Source organism: Lichenostomus cassidix, chromosome 7 (genome assembly GCF_008360975.1).
Source record: "Lichenostomus cassidix isolate B80296 chromosome 7, HeHo_3.0, whole genome shotgun sequence".
Taxonomy (NCBI): domain Eukaryota; kingdom Metazoa; phylum Chordata; class Aves; order Passeriformes; family Meliphagidae; genus Lichenostomus; species Lichenostomus cassidix.
Window position 1 is genome coordinate 22412015 of NC_139488.1, and position 24009 is coordinate 22436023.

General features: G+C 58.6%; 2 protein-coding genes across 6 annotated transcripts in view; both read left to right on the forward strand.

Annotated features, from left to right (window-relative positions):
* NHEJ1 (non-homologous end joining factor 1) overlaps positions 1 to 2965 on the forward strand; it is a 43021-nt gene extending 40056 nt beyond the window's left edge. For 3 of the 5 annotated variants that reach the window (XM_085066738.1, XM_085066737.1, XM_085066740.1), the window contains exons 6-8: positions 1739 to 1856; positions 2115 to 2218; positions 2517 to 2965. In XM_085066738.1, coding sequence (XP_084922864.1) covers positions 1739 to 1856; positions 2115 to 2218; positions 2517 to 2906 — 612 coding nt within the window. In that variant the 3' untranslated portion in view covers positions 2907 to 2965. Of the gene's footprint in view, positions 1 to 1738; positions 1857 to 2114; positions 2219 to 2512 lie in introns of all 5 variants that reach the window. The other 2 variants (XM_085066741.1, XM_085066739.1) reach the window with 2 other exon arrangements.
* Positions 2966 to 7439: 4474 nt separating this feature from the next.
* IHH (Indian hedgehog signaling molecule) lies at positions 7440 to 19327 on the forward strand. Its single transcript, XM_085066747.1, has 3 exons — positions 7440 to 8310; positions 13842 to 14103; positions 17178 to 19327. Exons 1-3 carry the CDS (start codon positions 8008 to 8010, stop codon positions 17837 to 17839), a joined length of 1227 nt encoding a protein of 408 aa, XP_084922873.1. The 5' UTR covers positions 7440 to 8007; the 3' UTR covers positions 17840 to 19327.
* The last annotated feature ends 4682 nt before the right edge of the window (positions 19328 to 24009 follow it).

Here is a 24009-nt window from a genome sequence, read left to right on the forward strand (position 1 = left end):
CTGACTTTCCTGGGAGCTGCTGTTTGCTTTTCTCTGAATTATGACTCCAGCTTGTGCCTTTGATCTGGGCTGTGTTGGCCACCCGTGACCAGGCCCTCTCCTGCCTTTGAAGTGCAGTTACCTTCCCAGCCTCGGATGCTGCTTTTGCAACCTTGGGTGCAACCCTGGCTCCGTGGGGTAAAGCACCCAGGGCAAGAGCATCCCTGGGGTGTCTGAGGTGCTCAGCATCCCTCCTCCTTTCTGGGGCCTTGTGTTGAGCCAGCACAGCTAATGGCTTGGAGGCTGGGCAATGAGGTATTGGCCAGTACCAAACCATCCCAGGGATACTGACAGAATGCTGGTGGGATGCTGGGACCAGAGCATCGCTCCCTCCAGTGACAGTGGGCAAGGACAGAGGTGACCTGTATAGCAGCTGGTCAAAAAGCAGATGCCAGGACCATGCATCTCCTACATCTAAGGGGCCTTCCATGCCCACAACTCCAGCAAAAGGGATGAGACCTACATGGAAAGTCTCCCTCTGGGCACCATCCAGCCCATCCTGGCATCAGCCCTATCCTGCTACCCCATCTGGCAGGGAGCAGCAAGGAGGGTTCAGCCTACCCATTGTGCTACTGGGAAGCTGGGGTCAGGCTTTGGACTCTGGCCTTGAGTGGGTCTGAGTGTCCCCATCCCCTCCCCACTTTCCTGGCCCAGAGAGGATCCTACCTTATCTGTTACACTTTGTTCTCCTGCTGTCTGGGTGTGGAGCAGGGCAGAGATTAGTGTGCAGACCTTTGACACATACACACACACACACAATCACCCATGCGTGCGTCCACAGCCATGCTCATCTGCACACTGCTGCACACACAGTCCCCATGCACGTCATCATGCTCACACTCACCTGCACTTGTATGACCACACTGTGCCCCACACCCCCCGCAGCACCCCCTCCAGGGCACAGATGCGTTTCCCCATCACTGCTCATGTTTGTTTGCTCACTGTGAGCTATGTTATGTTCCCAGTGGAGTGTGGCACTTCCCTAGCCTGCCAAAATTTCTCATGAGTATCAGTATGGCCCAGAAGGAAAGGTGACATCCCACTGGCAAGGGGTGCAGGCAGGAGGAGGGGGGCTTCCCCTGTCAAGTCTGGAGAGAATAAAAATGTGTGCAGGGAGGCAGGAGCTGTTCTGGCAGACCAGGAGATAACTGAGGAATCCCTCATCTCACAGCCACATCACTTTCATTTTCTGTAGGGCCACCAGAGATGCCTTGTGCTGGAGGCTGTAGTGGCAGGCAGGGGCTACATCACTGAAGTCGTGTCCCTGCCCAAGGCTCACTGTCCATATCTGCAAGCTGCAGCCCATGCTGCTTCAGGCAGGGAAGCCACAGCCCTTCCATAGTGATCTTATCTCCAGCATTTCATGAATGACCCGAAAACCTCTGCAGTCTGCCTCTCAATGGGAAGGCAACCCACTGTCCAGAGCAGGTGTGTGGGTGTGTGCACATGTGCACATGTGTGTGTGTGTGTGTGTGTGTGTGTATGTGTGTGCACAGCTGGGAGCAGCCATATCCCACCCAGTGCCAGAGCTGCCTGTTCCCACAAACCGTGCTGCAGTCCCTGGGTGAAACAGATGTAACCTGACAGGCAGAGGGGGGCACAGCCCCTTCTCTGCCCCACAGTGGCACCACGGCAGGGTAAGGTGACCTGGTGATTTCCTGGCAGGAAATGGTGCCTCTACTCTCTCTCTCTCCTACAGACCCTGCCCCAGATTTGTGGTGCTGGAGAAGGGCAGGCATTTGCCTCTGCTCTGCAGCAGCTCTACACAGCAGTGACAAAGCAGGAGGCCAAGCAGGCTCGGAAACGGCATTGCTCTGGTGAGTAGCTCCTTGGATGTGGCAAGGAGAGCATATGAAGCAGTGTTGACTGCTCCATCACCTCAACTGCTGAGTCCCATATCCTGGGAGAAGGGGAGTGTGACCCCCAGGTGCAGCTCACCCTATGCAACAGTGTCCTCCTTTGCTTTACCCTCCATGGGCTGGGCTCCCCATCCAAGCACAATTCCTGGAATGGGTTTGGGCAATGCCCCATCCTCCCTCATCTCAATCCCAAATTGCATCTTTTTCTGGTACCAGAGGACAACGTGGACACAGCACCCTCTGCAGAAACCACAGAATGCCCCGATCCACCTCCTCCATCCCAGGAGGATGAAACAACATCTTCCAGTGAGAAAACCTCGGTGAGTGCAGCTCTAGAAACAGCCTCTCCAAACCAATGGCAGGATGTGGCCCACACCTCCTTTCCCTCCTCTCCAGGGAGGGAGATGTGCCTGTCCAGGAAGAGCTAGGAGTCTCAGCTTGATTCCTAACCCATTTTACCCCATGCACCCTGACTGGGGTGTGTGTGATTGCACGTGTGTGTGTATTTTGCACTCCCACAACAGAGATGACAGGAATGTCACTGCTTGCAGACTTGCACACATCCTGCATGACCGCCTGAGGTGGAACTGACGCTGCCTCCTCTTTCTTTCCAGCCAGCCTCCTCCCCAACTCAGAAGCCCCGGCTGCCTCTGGCCAAGGCCAAGCCAAAGAAGGCAAAAGGGCTCTTCAGCTGAAAGATTGCTGCCACCCCTGTCGAGGGTCTCTGCTTCACTCAGCATCCGAGAGAGGGAGTGCAGAGCACCCATGCATCCTCTACCTCTTCTCCTGCATCTTCTGGTGGACCTTGCCCTGGTCACGGTCCCCTCCCAAGATGTCTCCAGTTGGGGAGATGGATCTCCTTTCTTCAACAGTGTCTCAGGAAACAGATTTTCTTACTCTTGCCTGGTGAAGAGTTTGCCCAGGCTTCCTGTCATGGCAGAACCAGTGCTGGACCTAGGAGAAGTGGGAGGGATGCTGCCAGTGCATGTGGAACAACTGGGGCTCTAGCAGAGCTGTGGGGTTTGGCTGCTCTTGAGTGGGTTTTCAATAAAGGGCTGTGTCTGGGTGAGATTCGCTCTCCTGCTCTGTCTCTTCAGGCCCATAGTGTCTAGGAAGGGATGTAACTCCTGGTGCTGCTGGGTCCCCCTCAGGCCAGTCCTTATGTCCCAGGAGCTTGCAGTGACTCTGGCCAGTGAGGAGGTGACAGCAGCTCATTGTTGTGGCACAGCACAGCAGCTCCCAGCCATGCTGTGCTCAGCCTGAGCAGCAGGATGTGTATTGGGGTGTGCACAAGAGGACTCCCAGATCACAGGGACACAGCATGCTGAGGGGGCTGGAACCCATGTTGTTGTCCCACAACAGGATACACACCACATGCCTGTGCCTGGAGCCAGTTGAAACCCTTGCAGCAGCAGGCTGGCAAATGCCCTGGATGGACTGAGGGGCACCCTAAATTTGCAGGCACCTCCACCACAGTTATTGGGCAGGTGATACGGGGTTATCCATTCTTTGCCTCCAAGGAGCAAGAGACAAGAAAAACACTAACACACTGAGCAACCCTGGAGCAGGTAACAGATGCTCCCTGGACACAAAATACCACCTCCATCCCTTCACAGCCCATCCATCCATCCATCCATCCATTCATCTCCTGCTGTCTTCTTCCAGCCCATGAGTCCACATGCTTCTTTCAGGACTGGGACCCCCTTCCTATGCCCGAGGCAGCTGCTAAAACAGCAGGCAGAGAGCCAGGCAGCAGGCAGGCTGCAGCCCATGGCACTGCTCTGCTGGGATAGGGACCCATGCCCCCAGCTATCCTTCTCCCTGGGGCTGGCCCAGCTGCCGTCGTGCTGCCTGTTCTCCTGGGCAGCAAGGGGGAAACAAAAACATCCGGAGCAGTCCCTGTGTCTGTGAAAGGGGAATGAAAGGGCCTTTGCTGGGCCACAGCCGACCAGTCCCAGGGCGAGTGCAACTGGTTGCTTTTTATATTTCCTTTCTGAGGGAGCAGCATGCAGGGCAGGGTGGGTGGTGAGAAGGGAAAGCCATGGGATGGGGAGCTTGTGCTGACTGCTGCAGCTTACTGTATCCTGCATTTTCCCATCTGGAAGCACCTTGTCTTGGTAGCTTTGAGTCTGCCTGCTGGGCACTTGCCCTCAGGGAGGGTTCTGCTGCTAGCCAAGGGGTAGGACGGGGGCAGCAGGATCTTAGCAGCTCTCCATTTCCTTCTGTCACCAGGTTGTCCCTGGTGCAACCCCTGCTCCATCCATATGGACTCCAACTTCTGGTGCAGTAGCTGCTCTGTTGCAAGCCCGGTCCCTCAGCTCCCTGCTGGCTCTGGAGTTTGTGCTGTTTCCCCATGCATGCCATCACATTCAGGAGGAGTGTTTTTCACCCCAGCGAGGGCATCTGGCTTGTTCATCCCCTTTGGGTGTGAGGAGACATCACAGGGAGAGGCAGGGTTGAAGAGACAGGGTTGAAGAAACATCACAGTTGAGAGGCTGTGCCAGTGGCTGATGGACTCTTTGGGGGAGGAGTGGGTGGTGCAAATCAGCACCTGCCCTCCTGGGTCATTCCTGTGAATTATTGTGTCTCTGCCTCTCCCTGGGGTACTCAACTCAGAGGAGCCAGTACAGGGATGCTGCAGAGGTGTTGCTCATGAGCCCTGTCCTGCTGCAAAGTCTCTGTGGAGACTCTGTCCTGCAGTCTTGTGCTCAAGGGATGGATTAGCACCCTGGCGGGCATCAGGTGGGGGTAAAGACCTGCTGCAGGGACAGATCCTGTTCCATTCACCCCTCTCCCAAGGGAAGGGGAGGTGGGCATGCAGGAGCATGGATGGTGGGTAAATAAAAGCAGGAGGGTGAAGACAGTGGGAAAAAGAGCTTTGCCAATGCCCCCCAGGGAACCACAGGGACCCTGGCCCTCAAGACTCCAGCATGGGGCCACTGGTTCCTCCCTGGCCCAGGTTGTCGCCAGCTCTGGGGAGTGTCACTCCTCATTGTCCCATCTTGTCCCGCTGGGGTCTCCTTCCCTGTCCCCATCCCCTCCTCCCTGGAGCCGGCTGGATTTGAGCTCCCGACACACATTAAAGGCCACAAGTTCGGCCTCGGCCTCCATAAATTTGATTCCATAAATATTAGTTTTCGCAGGGTTTAATGAAGCCGTTATGCTGGGCACGGCCCAGCACCCCAACCCGTGCCCTTAATAAGGGCTCTGTGGCCTCGATTAAAGGGACCTTTCAATCGCTGTCAAGTATTTTTAGAAAGGGAAAAGAAAAAAAAAAAGAGAGAGAGAGAGAGAGAGAGAAGAAGACGACCAAGGCAGCGAATAGGGAGAGGAAAATCCCAAACCCGTCCAGTGCAAAAATAGAGAAATAGCACCACCTAGACTGCCTGGCTCGTCTCCGCCGCCCGTTCACCCTGCGCAGCGCCCAGCTCCGGGCAGCCCTGGGAGCCCAGCAAGGGGTGTGTGGGATGCTGCACTGCCGCTCGGGGCAGGGACAGTGGGATGCGGTGATGGGGAGAGCCGAAGGGCAGAGGAAAGAAGCTCTGGAATGCAGGCAGGAGCAGGGCATCCTGGCTTTCAGGCGAGGCATCCCAGCGGTGCCTGAGAGTGGCTGAATGTTGAGGGAGATGTCATGTGATAAAGGACAGACGCTGCATCTCTCCCAGCTCCACTGTAGCAGCAAGCATCCCTCCCCATCCGTTGCTCAAGCAGGAGTTCCCGTTCCCAGGGAAATTTTCCCCATCAACCACTAGTTATCCCAACCCTGTCCCAGCCTCCAGCTGCCTCCCCATACACCCAGCTTGGCTGCCCTATTGTGCCTGGTGTCCCTGTCCCATTTGGCCCCATGTGCCAGCAGTCTTTGCCTGGCAGGAGCACTGGCTGACATTGGGAATTGTGTATGGAGTGGTGATGTACTCTACACCCAGCAGCAGGGCACTGCCACTGCTTGTTGTGGCCAGAACTGATGCAGGATGCCACAGCCCCTGCATGGGCAGGGGTTGCTGTCACTAGCAAACACAACTCCATCTTCCACCCTGGGCCTCCATGGGACTTGCTGTTACCAGTGAGGGCAGGGTGAGACTGCTTACTGTGAGCCTGGAGCTGCTGCGAGGGGGACAGAGGCTTGTGACATGCAAGCTGTGTTCTGGCAGGCTGCAGAGGTTATTTGGAGGTCTGGGTTTGTGACACTGGCATTCATAGGGAACTTCTCCCTGGGGAAGTGCTGCAGCCTCCAGATGCAGTGCTATCCCAGGTGGTTCTGCTTCACACTCCCTTGTGATATGTAAAGTGGGAAAACAGGCTTGCTCCTTTCATTGGGAGTACAAACCACCCTGGAGGGTCTTGTGAACCTAGTCCAGGGTCCATAGGGACCTGTGCTAGTAATGCACAGAGAGTAGTGTCCCTTCTGCATCCCTGAGAAGGCAAGGGCAGAGGTGGAGAATTGTGCTGTGGTACGTCCCCTCTGCTCTCTCTGCTGATGCCCTTAGGATGCTCCACTGGAAGGATCAGCTGAAGAGATGAAGAAGTGAGGTGGCCTGGGCCTGCTGGCCAGACACTCTAGCTCCATCATGTGCAGGAGCAGTGGGACATCTGCACCTCACCATCCTGCTCAGTAGCAGGACTTCACAGAGTCTCTGGGCACTGGTTTTGGGTACCCAGTATGAAAACCGTACAAAAACCTGATGGAGCATGGCTACTGCATATGAAAACCTGATGGAAACACCTCTGGCCAGCTGCACTTTTCTTCCAGCTCCTGCAAAGGAAATGGTCTACTGGGGACACTGGATAGCAGCATCCCAAGTGTGTGGATGATGCTGGTTCCCCAGACTGCATCCCTCTTGCCCAGATTGCTTGGTCCTGCTGAGACCAGCAAAGCCCTGCAGCCAGAGCTGGATGTCTGGCTGGACTATTGCAATCTGGCCACTGTGTATCCCTATGAGTGACCTGTGCCTTGTGCCCAGTGAAGAGCTGGTGAGGGAACATCCCTGAGAGATTGAGTGCATGGGGGCGTCCCAAGGCACTGCCTCACCTGGGAAGATCCTAGGGAAGCAGAGGGTGCACAAGTGGACCTGTGCCGGACCCCTCCCCAGCACACAGCTGGGGGAGAACCGGGGGGGGCCCTGCAAACCCTCGCTCCTGAAATCAGGGTGTTATATTTACTTTCCCCTTTTGGCAGCTAGAAGGGGAAGCCCATCCCAGCCCCTCATTGTTGTCTCAGCGAGTTAATCAGATGCCATAATCCTGTTGTGGAAATATCGGGCCTCCCTGGAAACAATGGGGAGCGAGAATATTGTGGTTAAATTTCAACCAGCTGCCTCCCTGCTCTGTTTGATCCCCGCCCGCAGGCCCGGGCCCCTGGCGAGCAGGCGGCGCGGCGGGGGCCGGAGCCCCGGGGGTGCCACCCCGCGCCCACTCCGCCGCGAGGGAGCCCCCGCAGGACGCCCGCAAAGGGGGGCGAAGGGTGTGCGGCGCACCGGGAGCGCCTTAGGGCGGCGGCGGGGCTGCCCTGGGGGGCAGGTGGCGGCGGGCACCCCCGGTGGGGTGGGCTGCGGGGCTCGGCAGGGGGGAGGAGGCTGCTGGCGGCCCGGGGCAGGTTCCACGGGGAGGAGGCGAGAGAGGGAGGGCGCTGGGAGGCTGGGACACGGGCAGGGTGCGGTCCTGGCGGTTCCCGGTCCCGGATCTCTTCAATTTCCCCTCTCACTCCTGCCCGGGGAGCGGAGGCAGCGGCGGCTCCGGCTCCGGCTCCAGCCCCGCCGCGCTGACCGCCGAGGCGCAAACCGCGGAGGGCTCCAGCAGCGCCGAGCCCCGCGCCCCGCGCCCCGCAAGCGGCCGCTCGCCTGCCAAAACAAACGGCCCTTCGCTATTTATTGCCGCCGCCGGGCCACAGCAGCTCAGAGCGGGCCGACGCCAGCCCGCCGCACCGGGCAGCCGGAGCGCACCCGCGCCGGGCAGCCGCCGCGCCCCGCCGCCGCCGCCGGCACCGGCACCTGCCCGCCGGCTGCGCGCCGCATGGGGAGCCCCGGGGCGGACGGCGGGAGCGGCGGCCGAGCCTAGCGGGGACCCCGAAGCCGCCGGTGCCCCGGGCCGCCCCGGGGCCGCCGGGCGCGCCATGAAGCCGGCGCGGCTGCTGCTGCTGCTGAGCGGGTGCGCGCTGCTGCTGGCGCCGGCCGTGCGCGGTTGCGGGCCGGGCAGGGTGGTGGGCAGCCGCCGCCGCCCGCCCCGCAAGCTCATCCCGCTCGCCTACAAGCAGTTCAGCCCCAACGTCCCCGAGAAGACGCTAGGGGCTAGCGGCCGCTACGAGGGCAAGATCGCGCGTAACTCGGAGCGCTTCAAGGAGCTGACGCCCAACTACAACCCCGACATCATCTTCAAGGACGAGGAGAACACCGGCGCCGACCGGCTCATGACCCAGGTACGGCCCCGCTGCCGCCCGGTTCTAACCCCGCGCCAGGCATCTGCGGGCACCGGTGCTATCCCCCGAGCGCCCTGCTACCCACTCTCCGGGGACCGTGCGGGCCCAGCGCTGCGGCTTCCCAGTCCTGCCCCGAGCATCCCGGTGCCAGATCCGGGCTGCCGGCGTGCAGCGAGTGCATCTCCCCTCCACGGGCGCTGCAAAGCTCTGTCCCTTCGGCTGCGCTGTGCGCGTCGGACAGCACGCTGCGCCTTGGCACGGCAGCACCCTGCTCCCGGAACCGGCAGCACCTTGTCCCCCGAGATGGCAGCACCCTGCCCCACTGCTCCTTGGAGCCTGTGGCACCGGTGTCTGGCTGCACCCCGAGGTACGCCCTTCTGCCTCCCGAGCTGGAAGCACCCTGCACTCCAAGCTGGTAGCCGGCCCTGGTGCCCCTGAGCCATGCCACACTGCCCCCGATCCTTCAGCATCCTCCCACATCCCCTCGATCCGGCAGGACTGTGCCGCGCTGTTCCCTGGTCAGGCAGCACCCTGCCCCACTGCAGCCATCCTGCTCTTGCCCCTCTGCTCTGCCCAACCACTGGCAGAGCAGGCAGCCTGCCTGTTGGGTGCGAGGGACAGACCAGAGCCTGGTGTGCTGGTAGAGAGGAGAGTAGGCTTGAGGAGTGCTCCCGCTGACCTCGTCCCCTCTCTGACACCCTCAGTGCCCCCTCTTCCTGAATGTCTCATGTTGATAGTGAAGGGTGCTCAATGGGAAGGGTGCTCAATGAGAACTGCTTGCTGTGTTCAGGGATGGGGACAACCTGTTACTGCAAAAGCCCTGTTGCAGTCAGCTTACAAGTGCCCTGGACTGGCAGGAAGGACGGGGGGGTGGACAACACAGACGACAGCAGAGGAGGGGGGGTGATGCTGGACGAAGGTTACTCTGTGTTTTAATATTGCCAGGAGAATGCCTGAGGGTTTCAGGAATGCAGATAAGGAGCCGCACGGCCTTGCTAAGAAACCTGGCCACCAGCCTCAGCAGTGGGTTACAGCCTGAACAAGCTCCTAAGCAGAGGGGAGCTGGGGCTGTCCTTCTGACCACTGCACCCCTGGTCAGGGGCTGGCTGGTGGGTGAACATGGGTGCCTATGATTGTAGGCACTGAGCAAGGCCCTGGGCATACTTTCTGACCAAGGTGTTGCTAACACTGGGAGGAGAAGCTGCTTGGGTGCTGGCTTGACAGCACTGCAACCCTGAATGTCCTGAGAGTAGGTCCCTTAGGGCAGGAATCATGGTCCAGGTTGGTTTTCAGGGCACTGTAGCAGAGGGACCGGGATCCCCTACAAGGCAGCAAGCTTGGGGAGTTGCAGAAGTTCTGGTTGCTGATGACTGGAGCCCTGAGGCTGAGCTGTAACCTGCTGGCCCTGGGCAACAGCTTCAGGGATATTTGAGGAAGCAGCGTGTTCTTCTGGTCCATGCACTGGGAAAGTGGATGACATCAATGGAGGCAGGAGAGTGCTTCTAGCTGTGTTTTCTCCTGAGAGTGCTCCCACCACCTTCTCTAACCCAGCCAGTGCCCCTCAGCAAACCTGGGAGAGGGAGGGCTCTGTGTCCCACCTGCCAGCCTAACATTTCATGCTGTAACACTGCCTTTTTGGCAGAGTACCTAGAAGCATCCTGGTCTTCTTGGGCTGCACAAATGAGGATTCTTACTCCAGCAGGGTCCCTGGCCACCACACGCCCATGCACAGATGGGTACCACCATGCCTTGGGCAGCTCTGAGGGAATTGTTCCTCTTGCTGTGAAGGTGGCATGATTTCTGGTAGCCTGCTGCCATCCCACAGCCTTATGGGCTTGTCTTGTGGCCCCTGGCTGTGGGAGATGTCCCCAGACAGGGGAACTCTGGCACCATGTCCTGTGTTGCTATGGGTTGGGAAAGGCCATTGACCCAACTCCTTGTCCCTTCCCCCAGAGCACTGGCTTTTACTGCTGTTGACTCACTTCAAACCTGTTTTCTTTCCCCAAGTCCAAGGGTCTGGGTGTCCCAGGCAGCCGGAAGATGTCGCCTGCTTAGAGGAGTGGGTAGTACTGCTCTCTGCCTGCCTTTCCTTTATCGTTTCATCTTCCTCAAGAATTCCAGTGTGTTTGCTCTCACTGGTCCCACTCGGAGGTGCTGAGATAAGGCTGGAGGCAGAACCCGCCTCACCTCTCCCCAGCAGCCTGGCCCAGGAATGCCACGGGTCCCCTGCCCCCATGGAGTCCCAAACCCAGCCTCTCCCTACCCCAACCATCACCCCTTGCAGCCACAGTTTGCCCAACTGACATTGAGACCATCCTTGCAGTGGTGAGGAATTACTCACTCAGACCTTGGGATAGGACTTTTGGCTTCCTTTGGGAGAAACCTCACTTCAAGTGGAGATGCTAGTAAGACCCCTTTTCTCCTGGCCAGGGTCTGGACATGGGAATAGCTGTGGCCAAGCAGATTCCATTCACAACACCTCTGCTGAGACTGTGGTCACACCTGAGTGTGCTTCATATTTTCCCTGAGATGACCCTGGGGTCCCTGCTTACTGCACCCCATCTTGGAGCTCAGCCCTGCTGCCTTCCCTAAGGTGGTTTGGCTTGTCCCACAGGACATGGTTCTGTCCCCAGGATGGACACAAAAAGGGAGATGCAAAGGTTGGGCAGAAAGTGGTTAGAAATTTGCTCAGCCCAACCCAACATCCCCAGGGTCTTCACCATGAGGTGCATGGGACATCAGAGCCACCAGTTTAGTGTGGTCATATGGGGCCCCATCCTGCATGTGAGCTGGGGGTGCCCAGTCATCTGCATCACTACAGGGACAAGCTGTGCCCTCCCTGAAGTTACCATCAAACACAGACCCTGTGGACAGCCCATGCTCATAAGTTTTCTGGTCCCTGCTTACTTGTCTGTGCAGGCAGCAGAGCCCCTGGGCAGGCAATGTCTATCCCTACCTACTTCCAGCAGCTCATGCCTGCTCCCTGCCCACTGCTGACTGGTCTTTGCCCATCCCTGTCCATCCCTGTCCTTTGTTGTCTTCTCCCTGCCTCCTGTGCCTGTTCCCTGCACATCCCCACCTGCTCAGCCTTGCCTGTCACTGCTTTCTCCCTACTTACTTTTGCTCATCCCTGCCTGTTTCCTCCTCATAGTTGCTTTTTCCCTGCCCATCCGTGGCTGTTCCTTATCCACTGCTGCCCTGCCCACCAGTTCCCCACCCGTTAGTATCTGCTTCCTCCCCGACCTGCCTGTGCCTGCCTGGTCCTTGTCCATTGGTACCTGCTCCCTGCCCGTCCCTGCCGGTCCCCGCCCGCGCTCTGACACCTGCTGGCCACCGATGGCACCGGCAGAGCCGGGGACAGGGCGCTCCAGGGCTCTGCCCGACATTGTCCCTGCCTGGGGGAAAAGCCTTGCACAATCTCGTTGGTTTTGTGCGGGCAGGGTGCCCCTGGAGGACAGAAGGGCTGGCAGTGAGGGCAGGAGGGGTGCCCAGAGCCTGGATTGATGGCTGGGGGATGTAGGGGAGCTTTAGGGATTCCCTCCTTGCTTCCAGTGCTGAACCCCCTTACTGTGGGGTCCCGGTAGGTCTGGGGGCCTTGGGAACAGCTTGTCCCATGTGCCAAATGGGTGGACACCACGGTGGTGCTGGACGGGGACGAAAGTCACTCTCCTCCCTATTCCTCCTCCCCTCACCTAGCAAACTGTTTGTCCAGCACCTTCCTGGCTTATCTCCCCACACCCAGGGAGCTGTGGGATGACGGCAGACCTCATGTGGGGCAAAGGCCGGCCTGGCACTGCCCTTCCCAGGGCCTGGACCCTGCCAAGTGCAGGCAGGTTTGCTCAAGAGCAGCAGCACCCACCTTCGTAGAATGGGAGCTGGTGCTTGGGGATAGGGTGAGGACCTATATTTTTGGTCCCTGCAGAAGCAGTGCTGGGACATTTTTGAGCCTGGGGATGTAGCCAGCATCAGGTTTTAAAGGCTCTGACTTATGCTTGCTGTGACCATCTCAAGACCCACGACATACCATGGTGCAGAGTTCCAGTACTGAGCTGGGCATCATGCAGAAATGTCCCCAACAGTGGCTGTTTTTAAAGTTGCTGTCCAGCCATTTCATTCAATGCTTCCCAGGACTGGCTTTGTGCATGACCATGAATGCTCTGTCCTTCGCCTTGATTTTAAGGGACTCCTTCTTTCCCGGGGAATGGCAGTGAGAGAAGCACCAGAGTCTTTTACCTCTGTGAAGGCAGAGCTCTCCCACCCAGTGAACACTGGGCGGTGACAGTGGGACTTTTGATCTAGCTGCGTGCCTCAGAACCAGTTGTGCCTGCGGCTGTGAACCTCAGCCTCTAGAGCTGGTGTAAAAACACCCCACTCTTTTCTATACTATCATTAGTTTTATTCACAGTTTCACTCGGTGTGATTCTTAGGGTGTCCTGCGCAGGGCCAAGAGTTTGATCCTACAAGTCCCTTCCAACTCCCTTCCAACTTCAGAACCTCACAGAATCTCCTTTCCAGGCTGCACAGCCCTAATCCATTCACCTGGTTTTCTGTAGAAGTTCCCATGCTGCTTTTCCTACACCTTTTTAATCTCTCCTCCATCCCTTTACCAGCAGGGCAAGGGACCAGACGCTGGGACTGTACCTCTGCAAAGCAAGCAGGCAGAGTTTTGGTTTTCTCCTGACCTTCAGCTGTGGCTCAGGGATGTCGGGCAGGGCAGTGAGGCTGGGAGGAGTGTGAAACAGGAATTTGGGGCTGGCATCCCTCTGCTTGCTGGGGAGGGCTGCCATGGTCACTTACTTGCATGTGTGATCTCTGTGGCCACCAGGTCTGGGGCTTTTGAGATCTGCTGCTGTTTCTCAGCCCAGACTTTTCAGCCCTTGTGGTACAGAGAGGTGAAGGGGGCTTCACTCCACATCCTTTCTGCTTCAGCACAACAGAGCTCTTGGGCAGGTTTGGCACTTCCCATAGGAGCAGAGGCTGGATGAAGCTATGAGATTGCCTGGTGCTGTGTCATTGTTACTCAGGACTTGAGGAGTCATACCAAGCAGAGCTGTGCTGAGGACTGGGCAGGCGGTTTCATTTGTGCCTGGAGACACCCTGGGACCTCCTCCCAGCCAGGAAGCAGCAGGATTGAAACTCCTGTATCCTCCTTCTGTCAGATGGGAACCACTGGGGTACAGTTAGCACAGGGCAGGTGTTCAGCGAGCAGAAAGCCCAACCCAGGCTGTGCTGCCCAACAGGCTCTCAAATGAGCCTGGAATGTGGGGAAAGAGGAATGAGGAGAAGGGTTCCTGTTTGCTGTACACTCCTCTGCCCAGCCGTGGGTATCAGGCTCTGCAGGGAATTTGGAGGGCCTGGGATAGACAAGGCACCTCATGTTCTAAGATCTTCCTCAGCTGGACCAGCCCCCAAGGGCCTGAGGGCCCAGGGAGGCTTCATGCAAGCATGGTGGGATACAGCCTGCCAACCAGGCAGATAATCCCTCCCTCCCTCCAAAAAGCTTTTACTGACTCTGTCCCTCTGCCCTACAGCGCTGCAAGGACCGCTTGAACTCCCTGGCCATCTCTGTCATGAATCAGTGGCCAGGGGTGAAGCTGAGGGTGACAGAGGGCTGGGATGAGGATGGGCACCACTCAGAAGAGTCATTGCATTACGAGGGCCGAGCTGTGGACATCACAACCTCGGACAGGGACCGCAACAAGTATGGCATGCTGGCTCGCCTGGCCGTGGAGGCTGGCTTTGACTGGGTCTACTACGAGTCCAAGGCACACATCCACTGCTCCGTCAAGTCAGGTAAGATTGGGGTGGGGAGCAGTGAGTGGAGCTGGGGGCCAGGCACCCTCTTGCCGGCGAGCCTGGCTGGCTAGGTAGGGTGCTCCTGCAGGGGGTGCCAGCTCTTGCATCCTGACTTCCCTGTCTTGGGCAGTCAGGTGAGGAGTGAGTCACACACCTGTGGCCAACCAGTGCCATGGGGCAAATTCCCCATCTGGCTCCCACAGACCTACATCTCGACCCAACCTCTCTAACCTCCTCCTTTTCTTAGCCCACATCCCCTTCTCCCCCAGTCTGACGCCCCAGTTTGCCCATCACACCTCTCCCTTGCCTCTGCCGTTGCAGCCCCTTAGTGTCCATGATCAGCCTCATCCAGCCCTGCCCTGCTCCACCGCTGGCTGTTTTTGAGCTTCTGCTATTGCAGCAATGTCTGTCCATCCCTGCCTAGCCAGGGATGGGGTCAGGGACATCCAGACAGGGACATCCAGACAGGAACATGCCGGGGTACGCTGGGATCAGCTCTTGGCTGTGCAGCACCATTTGCAGAGGGGAGCAGGGCTGGGTGGTGCTTTGAGGGGTGCTGCCATCGCTAGTGGTATTTGCTTCTTTCTGTGCGGTGCCGTGGGGGCGGCAGGGGATGGAGAGCTGCTCTCAGGCCCTGTCTGTGGCCGAGAGGGGATCGCATGGGGTGCAAGCCCCCCGCAGCCCGGGACAAGCAGCCCTGCCCGGGATGCGGCTCCCGCCGGAGCGGCCGCGCTGGCTGCGGGCTGCAGAGGGCAGCAGCGCCCCGCGCACGGCACCGGCCAGGGCCGGGGGGAGCCGTGCTGTGCCCGTGTCGCGACAGGCGGGGGACGGCTCTGCCTGTGCGTGGGCTGGCGTGGACGCGGAGGCAGCCTCGGCGGCTGCTGGCACACGCAGCCCGTGCCGCAGGGCCGTGCCCGCACACGGAGCCATCGCACACGCAGGCACAGAGGGCCGTGCCAGCGCGCCCACGCCCGCGCTCATGCCCTCACGCCCGTGTGCCACACGCCATGCGCGGCGGTGCCGGGGCCCGTGTGCCCGTGCTGCCTGGCGTCTCTCGTCCCCCGGGCTCAGTTCCCACCGCACTGTGCCTGTCCTACTGCCCTAGCCCGCAGCCAGCGGCTCGACACCCCCAGACGCCAGCCTGGCCCCCCGCGCTGACCCGCTCCCCGTGCTGATGCCAGGACGGGCACAACGCCAGCCGGCGATGGAAGTGGGGCGACCGCGCCGCAGAGAGGGAGCGATGCACCCCCGAAGAAGAGGGACGAAACGTGGCTGAAGGACCAGGGCTCCCATGCCCCGGGGCACCCCGTGGGGCAGGCTGGAGGAGTGGGGCCAGGCTCCGAAGCAAGGACCATGACCCCACAGCCATATGGCTGGCCAGAGGAGTGGGGCTGTGCCCCTGGAGAAAGACAGGCTTTTGAATCCTGGGATGCTCCCCTTGGACAACCGAAGAGGGATGCCATAACCCAAGCAGCACACTGAGGCCCTGAGGCCCTGAAGGGCTTATAGAGGCTGGTCATATTCCCCTCGCTCTGCATCAGCTCCTCCGGGCTCTGGGTCCCCCATATTTATCCCCAAGGCCATGGGGAACCCAAGAGTGCATGGTGGAGGCTGTGGGGTACACATCCTGATCCCCTCAGAACTGTGTACAGAGGGCAGCCGGGCTGCTCCTGCCTCATAGTAAAGGGCTTTTATTTTTGTATGGATGGCCATGTGGCCTGTTCTATGTATTGTGTCTCCTCGGGTCCTTCCCTGCACACACCTACCCCTCCATGCCCAGTGCCTATGCCCTCCACTTCTGCCAGGCACCCCTCTCATCCTGCTGCAATCTCTCCCCATGGCTCTGCTGCCTCCCAGGGGATGCAGAGTGCAGGATTTGGGACCTGGCCTTCGGTGCAAGGACAGGGCTGACACTGCACCTCATCTGAGCAATAAAAGGATTCTGTCCCAGAGATGGATGCCTCTCTTCATGGGCCTGTGGGCTGGGATTTGGCTTTGCCCAAGCCTGGGGAGTGATGGGAGCAGTGCCATCTGGGTGGGGACACTCAGGGGTTAGATGAGGGAGCTGGGAGAGGGTCCTAAGAAAGGGCTTAGAGCTCAAGGATGGAACTGTGCAGGGCTAGGACCAGGACCCTGCGGTGAGATGCCACTGGCAGATGGTGGGAGGGCATAATATAGACACTAAGATGGGAGTTGCTGGGACTTGGGGGAACACTGCTTCTGGGGTAGCTAAGCACCATTCCTTGGGAAGCCAGGGTTCCTCTGCTAAGTGCTAGAAAGGTCCCTCAGTGACACTTGGTGACTTGCTGCAAATTTTCATCTGGGGAGGGGTAGGACCCTTGTGCCACCACCCCACGAGACAAGCCCCAGAGAGTCTGGGTCCTTTACCCTGTGACAATCACTAGGGAAGCCCTAGCCATGATGATGGTCACAGGTTATGACAGCTCCTTACAACCCAGAGAAGCAGGGGTTTTCTGGCATCAGTGGTGCAGGGGTGAGCAGGTGGGAGAAGGGAGGAGGACTGCTGCATGGGGTGGAGGGGTGCTGCTGCACTGGGACAGGGTGCTGCATCCTGTGCTGTTTGCAGGATGCTTGCAGCATCCTCCCAGGCAGTACCCAGGACCAGCACAGCAGGGAACAGGGATATTGTGGGACTATGCAGAGTCAGACCAGACACCCTTCTCAGCCTGCCACTGGCTCAGAGCTTTTCCTCCAAGCTTCAGGTGCCCCCTGGCAGTGTCTTGAACATTTCAGGCTGTGGTTGTGTCCCACTCCCCCTTCCAGTTTTGGGCTTTGGGACCTGGCTCTGTACAGCAGGCTCAATGCCCTGGTACCATGCTGGAGACCCCAGGTGCCAGCTCAAGTGACATCGTGGCTCGGGGATGAGGTGCCATGGGGGGATTGGTGGCTGGGGGTATGTGGGGGACATGCTCACATTGGTGATGCCAGGGCAGGGTTATCCCTGGGTGGGCAAAGCTGGGCAGCCTGGGAAGGTGTCTATGCACAGTGGAAAGGTGATGCTGAGGGTCTGGCTAATGGGTAACCCTCCTGTCCTCTCTCTCCCTGTGCAGAGCACTCGGCCGCTGCGAAGACAGGGGGCTGCTTTCCCGGGCGGGCACTGGCAACGCTGGAGGATGGTGCCCAGACACCACTGTGGGCACTGCGCCCGGGCCAGCGAGTGCTGGCAATGGACGGGGCGGGCAGGCCCACCTACAGTGACTTCTTAGCTTTCCTGGACAAGAAGCCCCGTGCCCTCACCACCTTCCACGTCATCGAGACACAGGAGCCACCCCGGCGCCTGGTCCTGACGCCCACCCACCTGCTCTTTGTGGCAGAGAACGCTTCAGCGCCCACCACCCACTTCCGCCCCATCTTTGCCAGCCTTGTGCGCCCTGGACATTTTGTGCTGGTGGTGGCTGGGGGTGGCAGCTTGCAGCCTGCCGAAGTGGTGCGGGTGTGGGACCGGAGAGATGTGGGAGCCTATGCCCCACTGACACGCCACGGGACACTGGTGGTGGACGGCGTGGTGGCTTCGTGCTTTGCTCTGGTGCAGGAGCAACAGCTAGCACAGCTGGCCTTCTGGCCACTCCGGCTCTATCACAGCTTGGTGGGGTGGCCAGGGGTGCAGGGGGATGGTGTGCACTGGTACTCAGGGCTGCTCTACCGCCTGGGCAGGCTGCTCCTGCCCCCTGACAGTTTCCACCCACTGGGGATATCCCAGGCGGAGAGCTGAGGGTGCACCACAGCCCCAGCCAGCACTGCTGGTGGAGGTGGTGGCTGCAGGGTGACTCACTGCGGGCCAGAACCCCCTCCCAAAGCTGGGTGCCCATGGGGAGCTGCCTCCAGCCCCACCTGCTTGGGGTACAGCCACCTCCTGGTTGGGGGGCACCGAGACTCCACGGTGTGCCTCCTCCGTGTTCACCACCCCCTCCTCATCCCCTGTTCCTGGAGACTGGAGGGAGGCATGAAGGGTTTTCCCCTGGGACAGGGGGGTGCCCCTGGCTGGATCCACATGCTGCTATGTGTGTGTGTGTGTGCGATGTGTGTGTGCGTGTGCCGAATTAGCTAATGATGGAGGTCTGATAGACGAGTGGGAGGGGGAAGAGGAGGGAGCCCTGGCTGCTCCACTGGGGCTCCCAGCCTGTCTGCACCTGATGGGGAGGTTTTGGGAGAGGGGCCCAAAGGCAGCCTGGGTGGGAAGGCAGGCAATGCTATTTCCAACCCTGGGACATGGCAGCTGGGAGGAGTGTGACCCAGGTACTGGGACTGTGCCTTGCCCTTAGCCCAGGTGCAGGGGGCACCCAAAACAAGCAGAGGTGGGAGGGTCTGGCATGAGACCTCTGACTTGGTGACACAAGTGCCACTGGAGTGATAGGTTGGGGAGTGAGGTGCCAAGCTCTGCCCAAAGGCAGCACCAGAGCCACCCAGCTGGGCATGCCCGAGGGCTGCTGTGACAGCATGGGGGGCTCTGGCTGGCAAGGGGGGGCTGCAGAGGCAGGCGCATGGGCAGAAGGGTGCAAATGCCAGCCAGGCATAGACACACACACTGGTAGGAGCAGGGGTGGGGAGAGTCAGGGCTGCAACCCCAGCCTGCTGGAGCCTGAAAAAAGAGGATGGGGAGAAAACCTTCCCAGCACCCTGCCTTGAAAAAAGCCTTTCCCACCCCAAAGCTAAGAAATCTCAAGCTTCAGACCTTGGCTGGCCTGACCTCCCCAAGCCCCCAGTACACCAAACCCTCAGGGTAATTCGTTGCTGCTCACCCACTCCTGGGACCTGGGGACAATCCCATCAGAGCTGCAGCCACAGTTCCCCCACTCCAAATCCTAGCTAGAGCCTCAGCCTCCCCTTGCACCACATAAGTGGAGGGGAAGGGGTTGAGGGAGGCTGTGACCCATGTCCTCCCTGTAGCATCACGCGTCTTTATTTATTTATCTGCTCTTTGTATGTACCATAGATAGGAGGCAGTGTGGGCGCGTGCAGGGTGAGATGGAAGTGCGGGGCAGGGGTGGGAAATTGTTTGGTTGGGGGGGTGATTTTTTTTTTTTAACAAAAAGCAGAAATTATTTAAAGATTATTTTAAAGCACAGCTTTTATGGTGATTGTTGTCCAGGATGAAGTGAGAGAGCATGAGCGTGGCCGATGGCAGGTGTATTTTTGTCTCTTCACTGGATGTACCTTTCCTGGTTGGGGACGCAGCCAAATAAATCCATCATCTCCCTGGTGGGAGCTCTGAGCTCTGGTGTAGGAGGGCAGGCAGGGATCAGGGGTGCCCAGTGCACACATCGTTAAAGGGCAGAGGGTTAGAGGGTATCTTGTGCTTCTCTAGCAGCAAGATTTAGTCACCCCAGTGCCCTGTACCAGTGAGGATGACATCTCTCTCCTCACTACTTCATCCATACCAAGGTGAGGTGGGCAGCTGGAGGCTGTAGGATTGACCCAGTCTACACGGGATCAAACATTAAAGCTACCTCGAAATTGGGTAACTGGGTCAGTTGGCAGTAGGGACAGCCAGTGTGGAGCTGCCAGGGACACCTCACCACCTCAGTGCCTGTCCATCCTTCCGTACCACCCCCAACCACCACAACACCCACTAACCCAGAAGATGGACCCTGTATCCTGTAGACAAGTTTCCAATGTCACCAGTGTTAGTCAGTGCTGTCTCCTCACCCCTCGTTAGCCCGCTTCCCCCTCTACCCCATCCCCATACCAGCAGAAGGAAAGACCACCAGCCAGAACCCCACACAGCCTCCCCATACCTGTCCCACCCACACACTCCTCTGTACACACCCTGCCCCAACTCCAAGCTGCCCTGCCATGGTTTCCTGGGCCATGCTGGGATCGGGGTTCCCCTTAGGGCTTTCCCAGGACCCCACAGCATGGCAAGTGTGAAGCAATTCAGCAGCAGGCTGTCAGCAAGGGCCCTCATCACCGGGCTAATTTAAGGGCTCTGCAAGGCGGCTGAGCTAATTTAATTAGGTTCTTATTACAGAGAAGGACAAATTGGTCCCCGGGGGAGGCACGGGGTCAGGCTTTTGAGAGGTGCTTTATGGAGTGAAATTTCAATCAGGCTGTTGTCGCAGGCAGGGGGAGCTGGAGGCAGAGGATGCATAGGGAGAGAATATGCTCTTTGGATTGCACGCTCGGGGAGATCGTCTCCAAGTCCAGGTTTTAGGAAATCAGTGAGTGTGGGAGAAGAATTCTTTGCCCCGTTAGGAGAATGCTGCAGGGTGTATGGGGGCTGCTTTGGGATGGAGGCAGGGAAAGCAGGAGGAGGCTGGCTCTGAGCTGGCTTCAGGGCAGTGAGAGGAAGGGGAGACACCCATAGGTAAGATGCTGGGGTCTCTCTGAGGTTCCATTAACTTCCCCATAGCTCCATAATCCCCCATGAAAAGAATGTTGAGGACAAAATTATGTCCAGCTGACAGACAGGACTTATGGGGGTCTCTTCCTTGCCTGGATGTCATCCCCTGTCTTGTCACTCAGCCCCAGGAGAGACAGGACAAGCTGGCAGCTGCCCCACTCCCCGTGGGCACCTGAAGCAGTCCCATCTCCCAGCGTGCCAGTGCCAGGCGAGGGGTGGTCCCAGCAAGGTCCCAGCTGGGCGGTGATGGATGGGGATGCTGGTGGGTGGCCGGCAGAAGGGCCGGGCTGGAGGGTCCCACAATGGATGTCTCTCCATCAATTTGTTCTCATTACCATACGAATGGTGGGTGGGAGGGAGAGGAAGGGCATGTGGCGACAGGAAACGCCCCCCACATGTTCCCATCTGGGATAGCACGTCGTCCCCCCACCATCCCTCCAACTCTGTCGGAGCGTGTTAAACCAGCTCCAACAACCCCCGGCCTCTAATTCAGCAGAAGAGAGGTTCCACCTCCTATTCAGAGCCTTGAAAAGGCTACAGGGTCCGGCGCTGTTAACAAGGGAGGACATGGTCCCCGTCCCCGCCTCTCCCGTCTGTCCCTTGCCCCACGGCCTTCTGCCGTGGCAGCGCCAGCCAAGCTCACTCCTGGCTCCCGGCTGGCCCGTTGGGTGTTTGGGTCCCGGCAACGGAGTGGCAGGGGAGCACTGGGACTTGGGGAGTGGGAGCAGAGCGTCTTGAAAGAATCCCCTGTTTGTGACAGGTTTGAGTGGCACGAGGGCGACAGCAGGACGGGATCCTGCGGGTCTCCGAGGCCAAACCTGCCCTGCAGAGGGGCAATGTCTCCGGGCATGGCGGTGGGATGTCCCCATCGTCCCTGAGCTCTGGGTCCAATCAGGTCCCCATGGCTCGGGCTGTGACGTGACTGGGGAGGGGGGCTGGGTGTCACCCCAAAGTATCTGTACCTGCGGACATCGGTACCGCAGGTTGCAGGGACCCTCCTCCCAGCGAGGGCTCACCGACCCATAGGCGCCCGCCAAAAATCCCAGGAGAAGCTGCCCAGCCCGGCTCAGCCCTGCGCACTGCCCGCCCGCAAGTGCCCGCAGAGGGAGCGGTACCAGCCTCCCGCTCTCGCTTGCATTAGCGTAATTAAACTTGATGGCTTTTCGGAGTGCTGCTGCTCCGGGAGCAGGGGCAGGACCCCGCTCTCTGCAGCGCTGTTATGGGGGGAGGGCTGGCTGTCCCAATAGCCTGTCCCCGAACCCACGGAGCCCCAGTGGAGTGCGTGGTGTGTGCTGCCGAACCCATCCTGCACCCCGAACTTCTCCTCCACCTCCTCCTCTGTCCCAAGCCCTCCTGCCCCTCTCTCAACCGTGGCACCTGTGTGAGGGCAACGTTGGGAACATTCCCCCACTACAGGTGCTGCAGAACCCTTCTGCCTGCGTGTGGCAGCTTCTCCTGGGTGGGGATGAAGGTGTTTTAGCAGGCAACAGCCTCTGCTAGTCAACCAGAGCCCGCTGTGCCTGTATGAACACCACGGACAGACAGACAGACAAAGGTACACATTGCCCCCCTACACATACCGTTATTCCCTGGACAGACACCTGCCCACCACCGCACTGGGCACCCACCAGCTTTCAGAATCACCACTCAGTGCCACAAATTACTCTCTTTCCAACTTGCATCCTTTATACCCCAGGAGCACCCAGATGTCCCTGTGTCCCTTATCTCTGTCCCCTGCAGGAACAAGCTGGGGGGAACATGTATTTGGCCCACGGTGACAGCGGGGCACTGTGAGGACAACAGGACATGGGCACCCTGTGGCAGTGCCCACCTCTGCAACCATACCCATCCCTGCAGCCGTGCCCACCTCCCATCTGCCAGGTAGAGAGAGTACTCTGGACCCATGGAGGGGGCTTACAACCTCTCTCACCACACAGGGTGAACCCTGCTAACCGTCCTGCTGATGGGGTAGCCTTAGCTTCCACTCCCACAGTGTGGGGTACAGAGCTAACACCTCAAAGCCACCTTTTCTCTTCCCTTACCCTCTCCCCAGTCGCCAGGACACACTCAGCACCCACAGTGGGTCCCTGCTGCAGAGTTGGCAGAGCTAGGGGTGATGCTGGTGGTCCCCACCCTCCATACAAGTGAGAGGCAGGCAGGGGCAGCTGGGGATAGTGCAGGGGACAGTGCAGGGGACAGCTGGCATCAACCTCTACCTCATGTCCAGTACGAGATGGGGGGCTCCCAGCACGGTGAGAGCAGCCAGCAGGATACAGCCCCAGGAGAAACCCCACTGCCATCCAACACTGACTTCCATGAGTGGCTGCGTGGTGCCCCAGGGGGCAGCAGGAGGGCGGGTGTGTGAGTATGCATCCACACGCTGGGGACGAGTAAGAATCTAATCAGGGTCCTTTTCCGTAATAAATCATTTGTCTTAATCCAACGCCCTCCCTCCTGCTCTAATAACTCCCAGCGCTGGGCCCCACAGCCACAACAATGCAGCTAATGGAACAATTTATTTTCATAATGGTGCTGGTGGGGAGAAGGGGTGGCTGGGGTGGGGGCAGCATGGTCTAGGGCAGGAGTTTCTAATTAGCGAATGAAATTTGATGTAAGGCTGGAGGAAGATGGATTTGCTTCCTGACAAGGGCCCTTTCAGCTCATCAAAGCACCCAAACAGGGAGGCAAATTAAATTATTTCTAATTCTTCACTAACCTCCAGGGAGTCACCCTTCCACCAGCAAAAGGTAGGTCCATTCCTGAAATGAACAGGCACTTGAAGGACTGAGGTTAGGTAGAAGGGACTGATGTAAGGGATGGGGATGACAAGATGGGATGAAGTGGGACAGAGGAGCAGGACAAGCTGCCACTGACTTTGCTGAAAAAGTAGGGAAGGAAAAGGTGGTGATGGAGGGAAGAGTTGCAAATGGTCAATAAATAAACAATTCCAGGGATTAATGACTAATTTGCTGTGAATTTTCCATCCATCCCTGTCACCTAACTAGACCTGGAGCAGGGCTGAAACACAGCCGGTGCTGGGATTCAGCAGAGCAGTCCAGCAGCAAGGAAACAGCATCCCTCAGGGAATTTGAGCAGGGACAGCACTTGATTGTGAAAGGTGACTGATGCTGAAGCAGGCAATGGGCCCAGTGCAGGGGATTGCATTAGCAAAGGCCCTTTTTCTCATGGCTTTGTATAATTAAGGCCAACACCAATAAGGTTAATGCTTATGGCATAAAGCTCTTCTTGAGATACACAGTGATTTTTTCCTAAATGCCCAGCTCCCGCAGTCCTGGGATGGACACTTGTTCTACAGAGGAAAAGTGCACTTCCTCCTAGCTCTCCACCTTGCAGAGACACTAGCCCAGATGTCCCCAACACCAGAGTACAAAGAAGAAGTCTTGGTGGTGTGGCTGGAATCCACCAGGGAGCATTACAAGCTGTGCCGAAAGCAGCCAGGACTGTGCCACAGCTCCACTCCCTGTGGGACCAAGGAAGCCCATTCAGGGACAGCAGGCAGGTTCCTGGGGGACTTTCTGTAT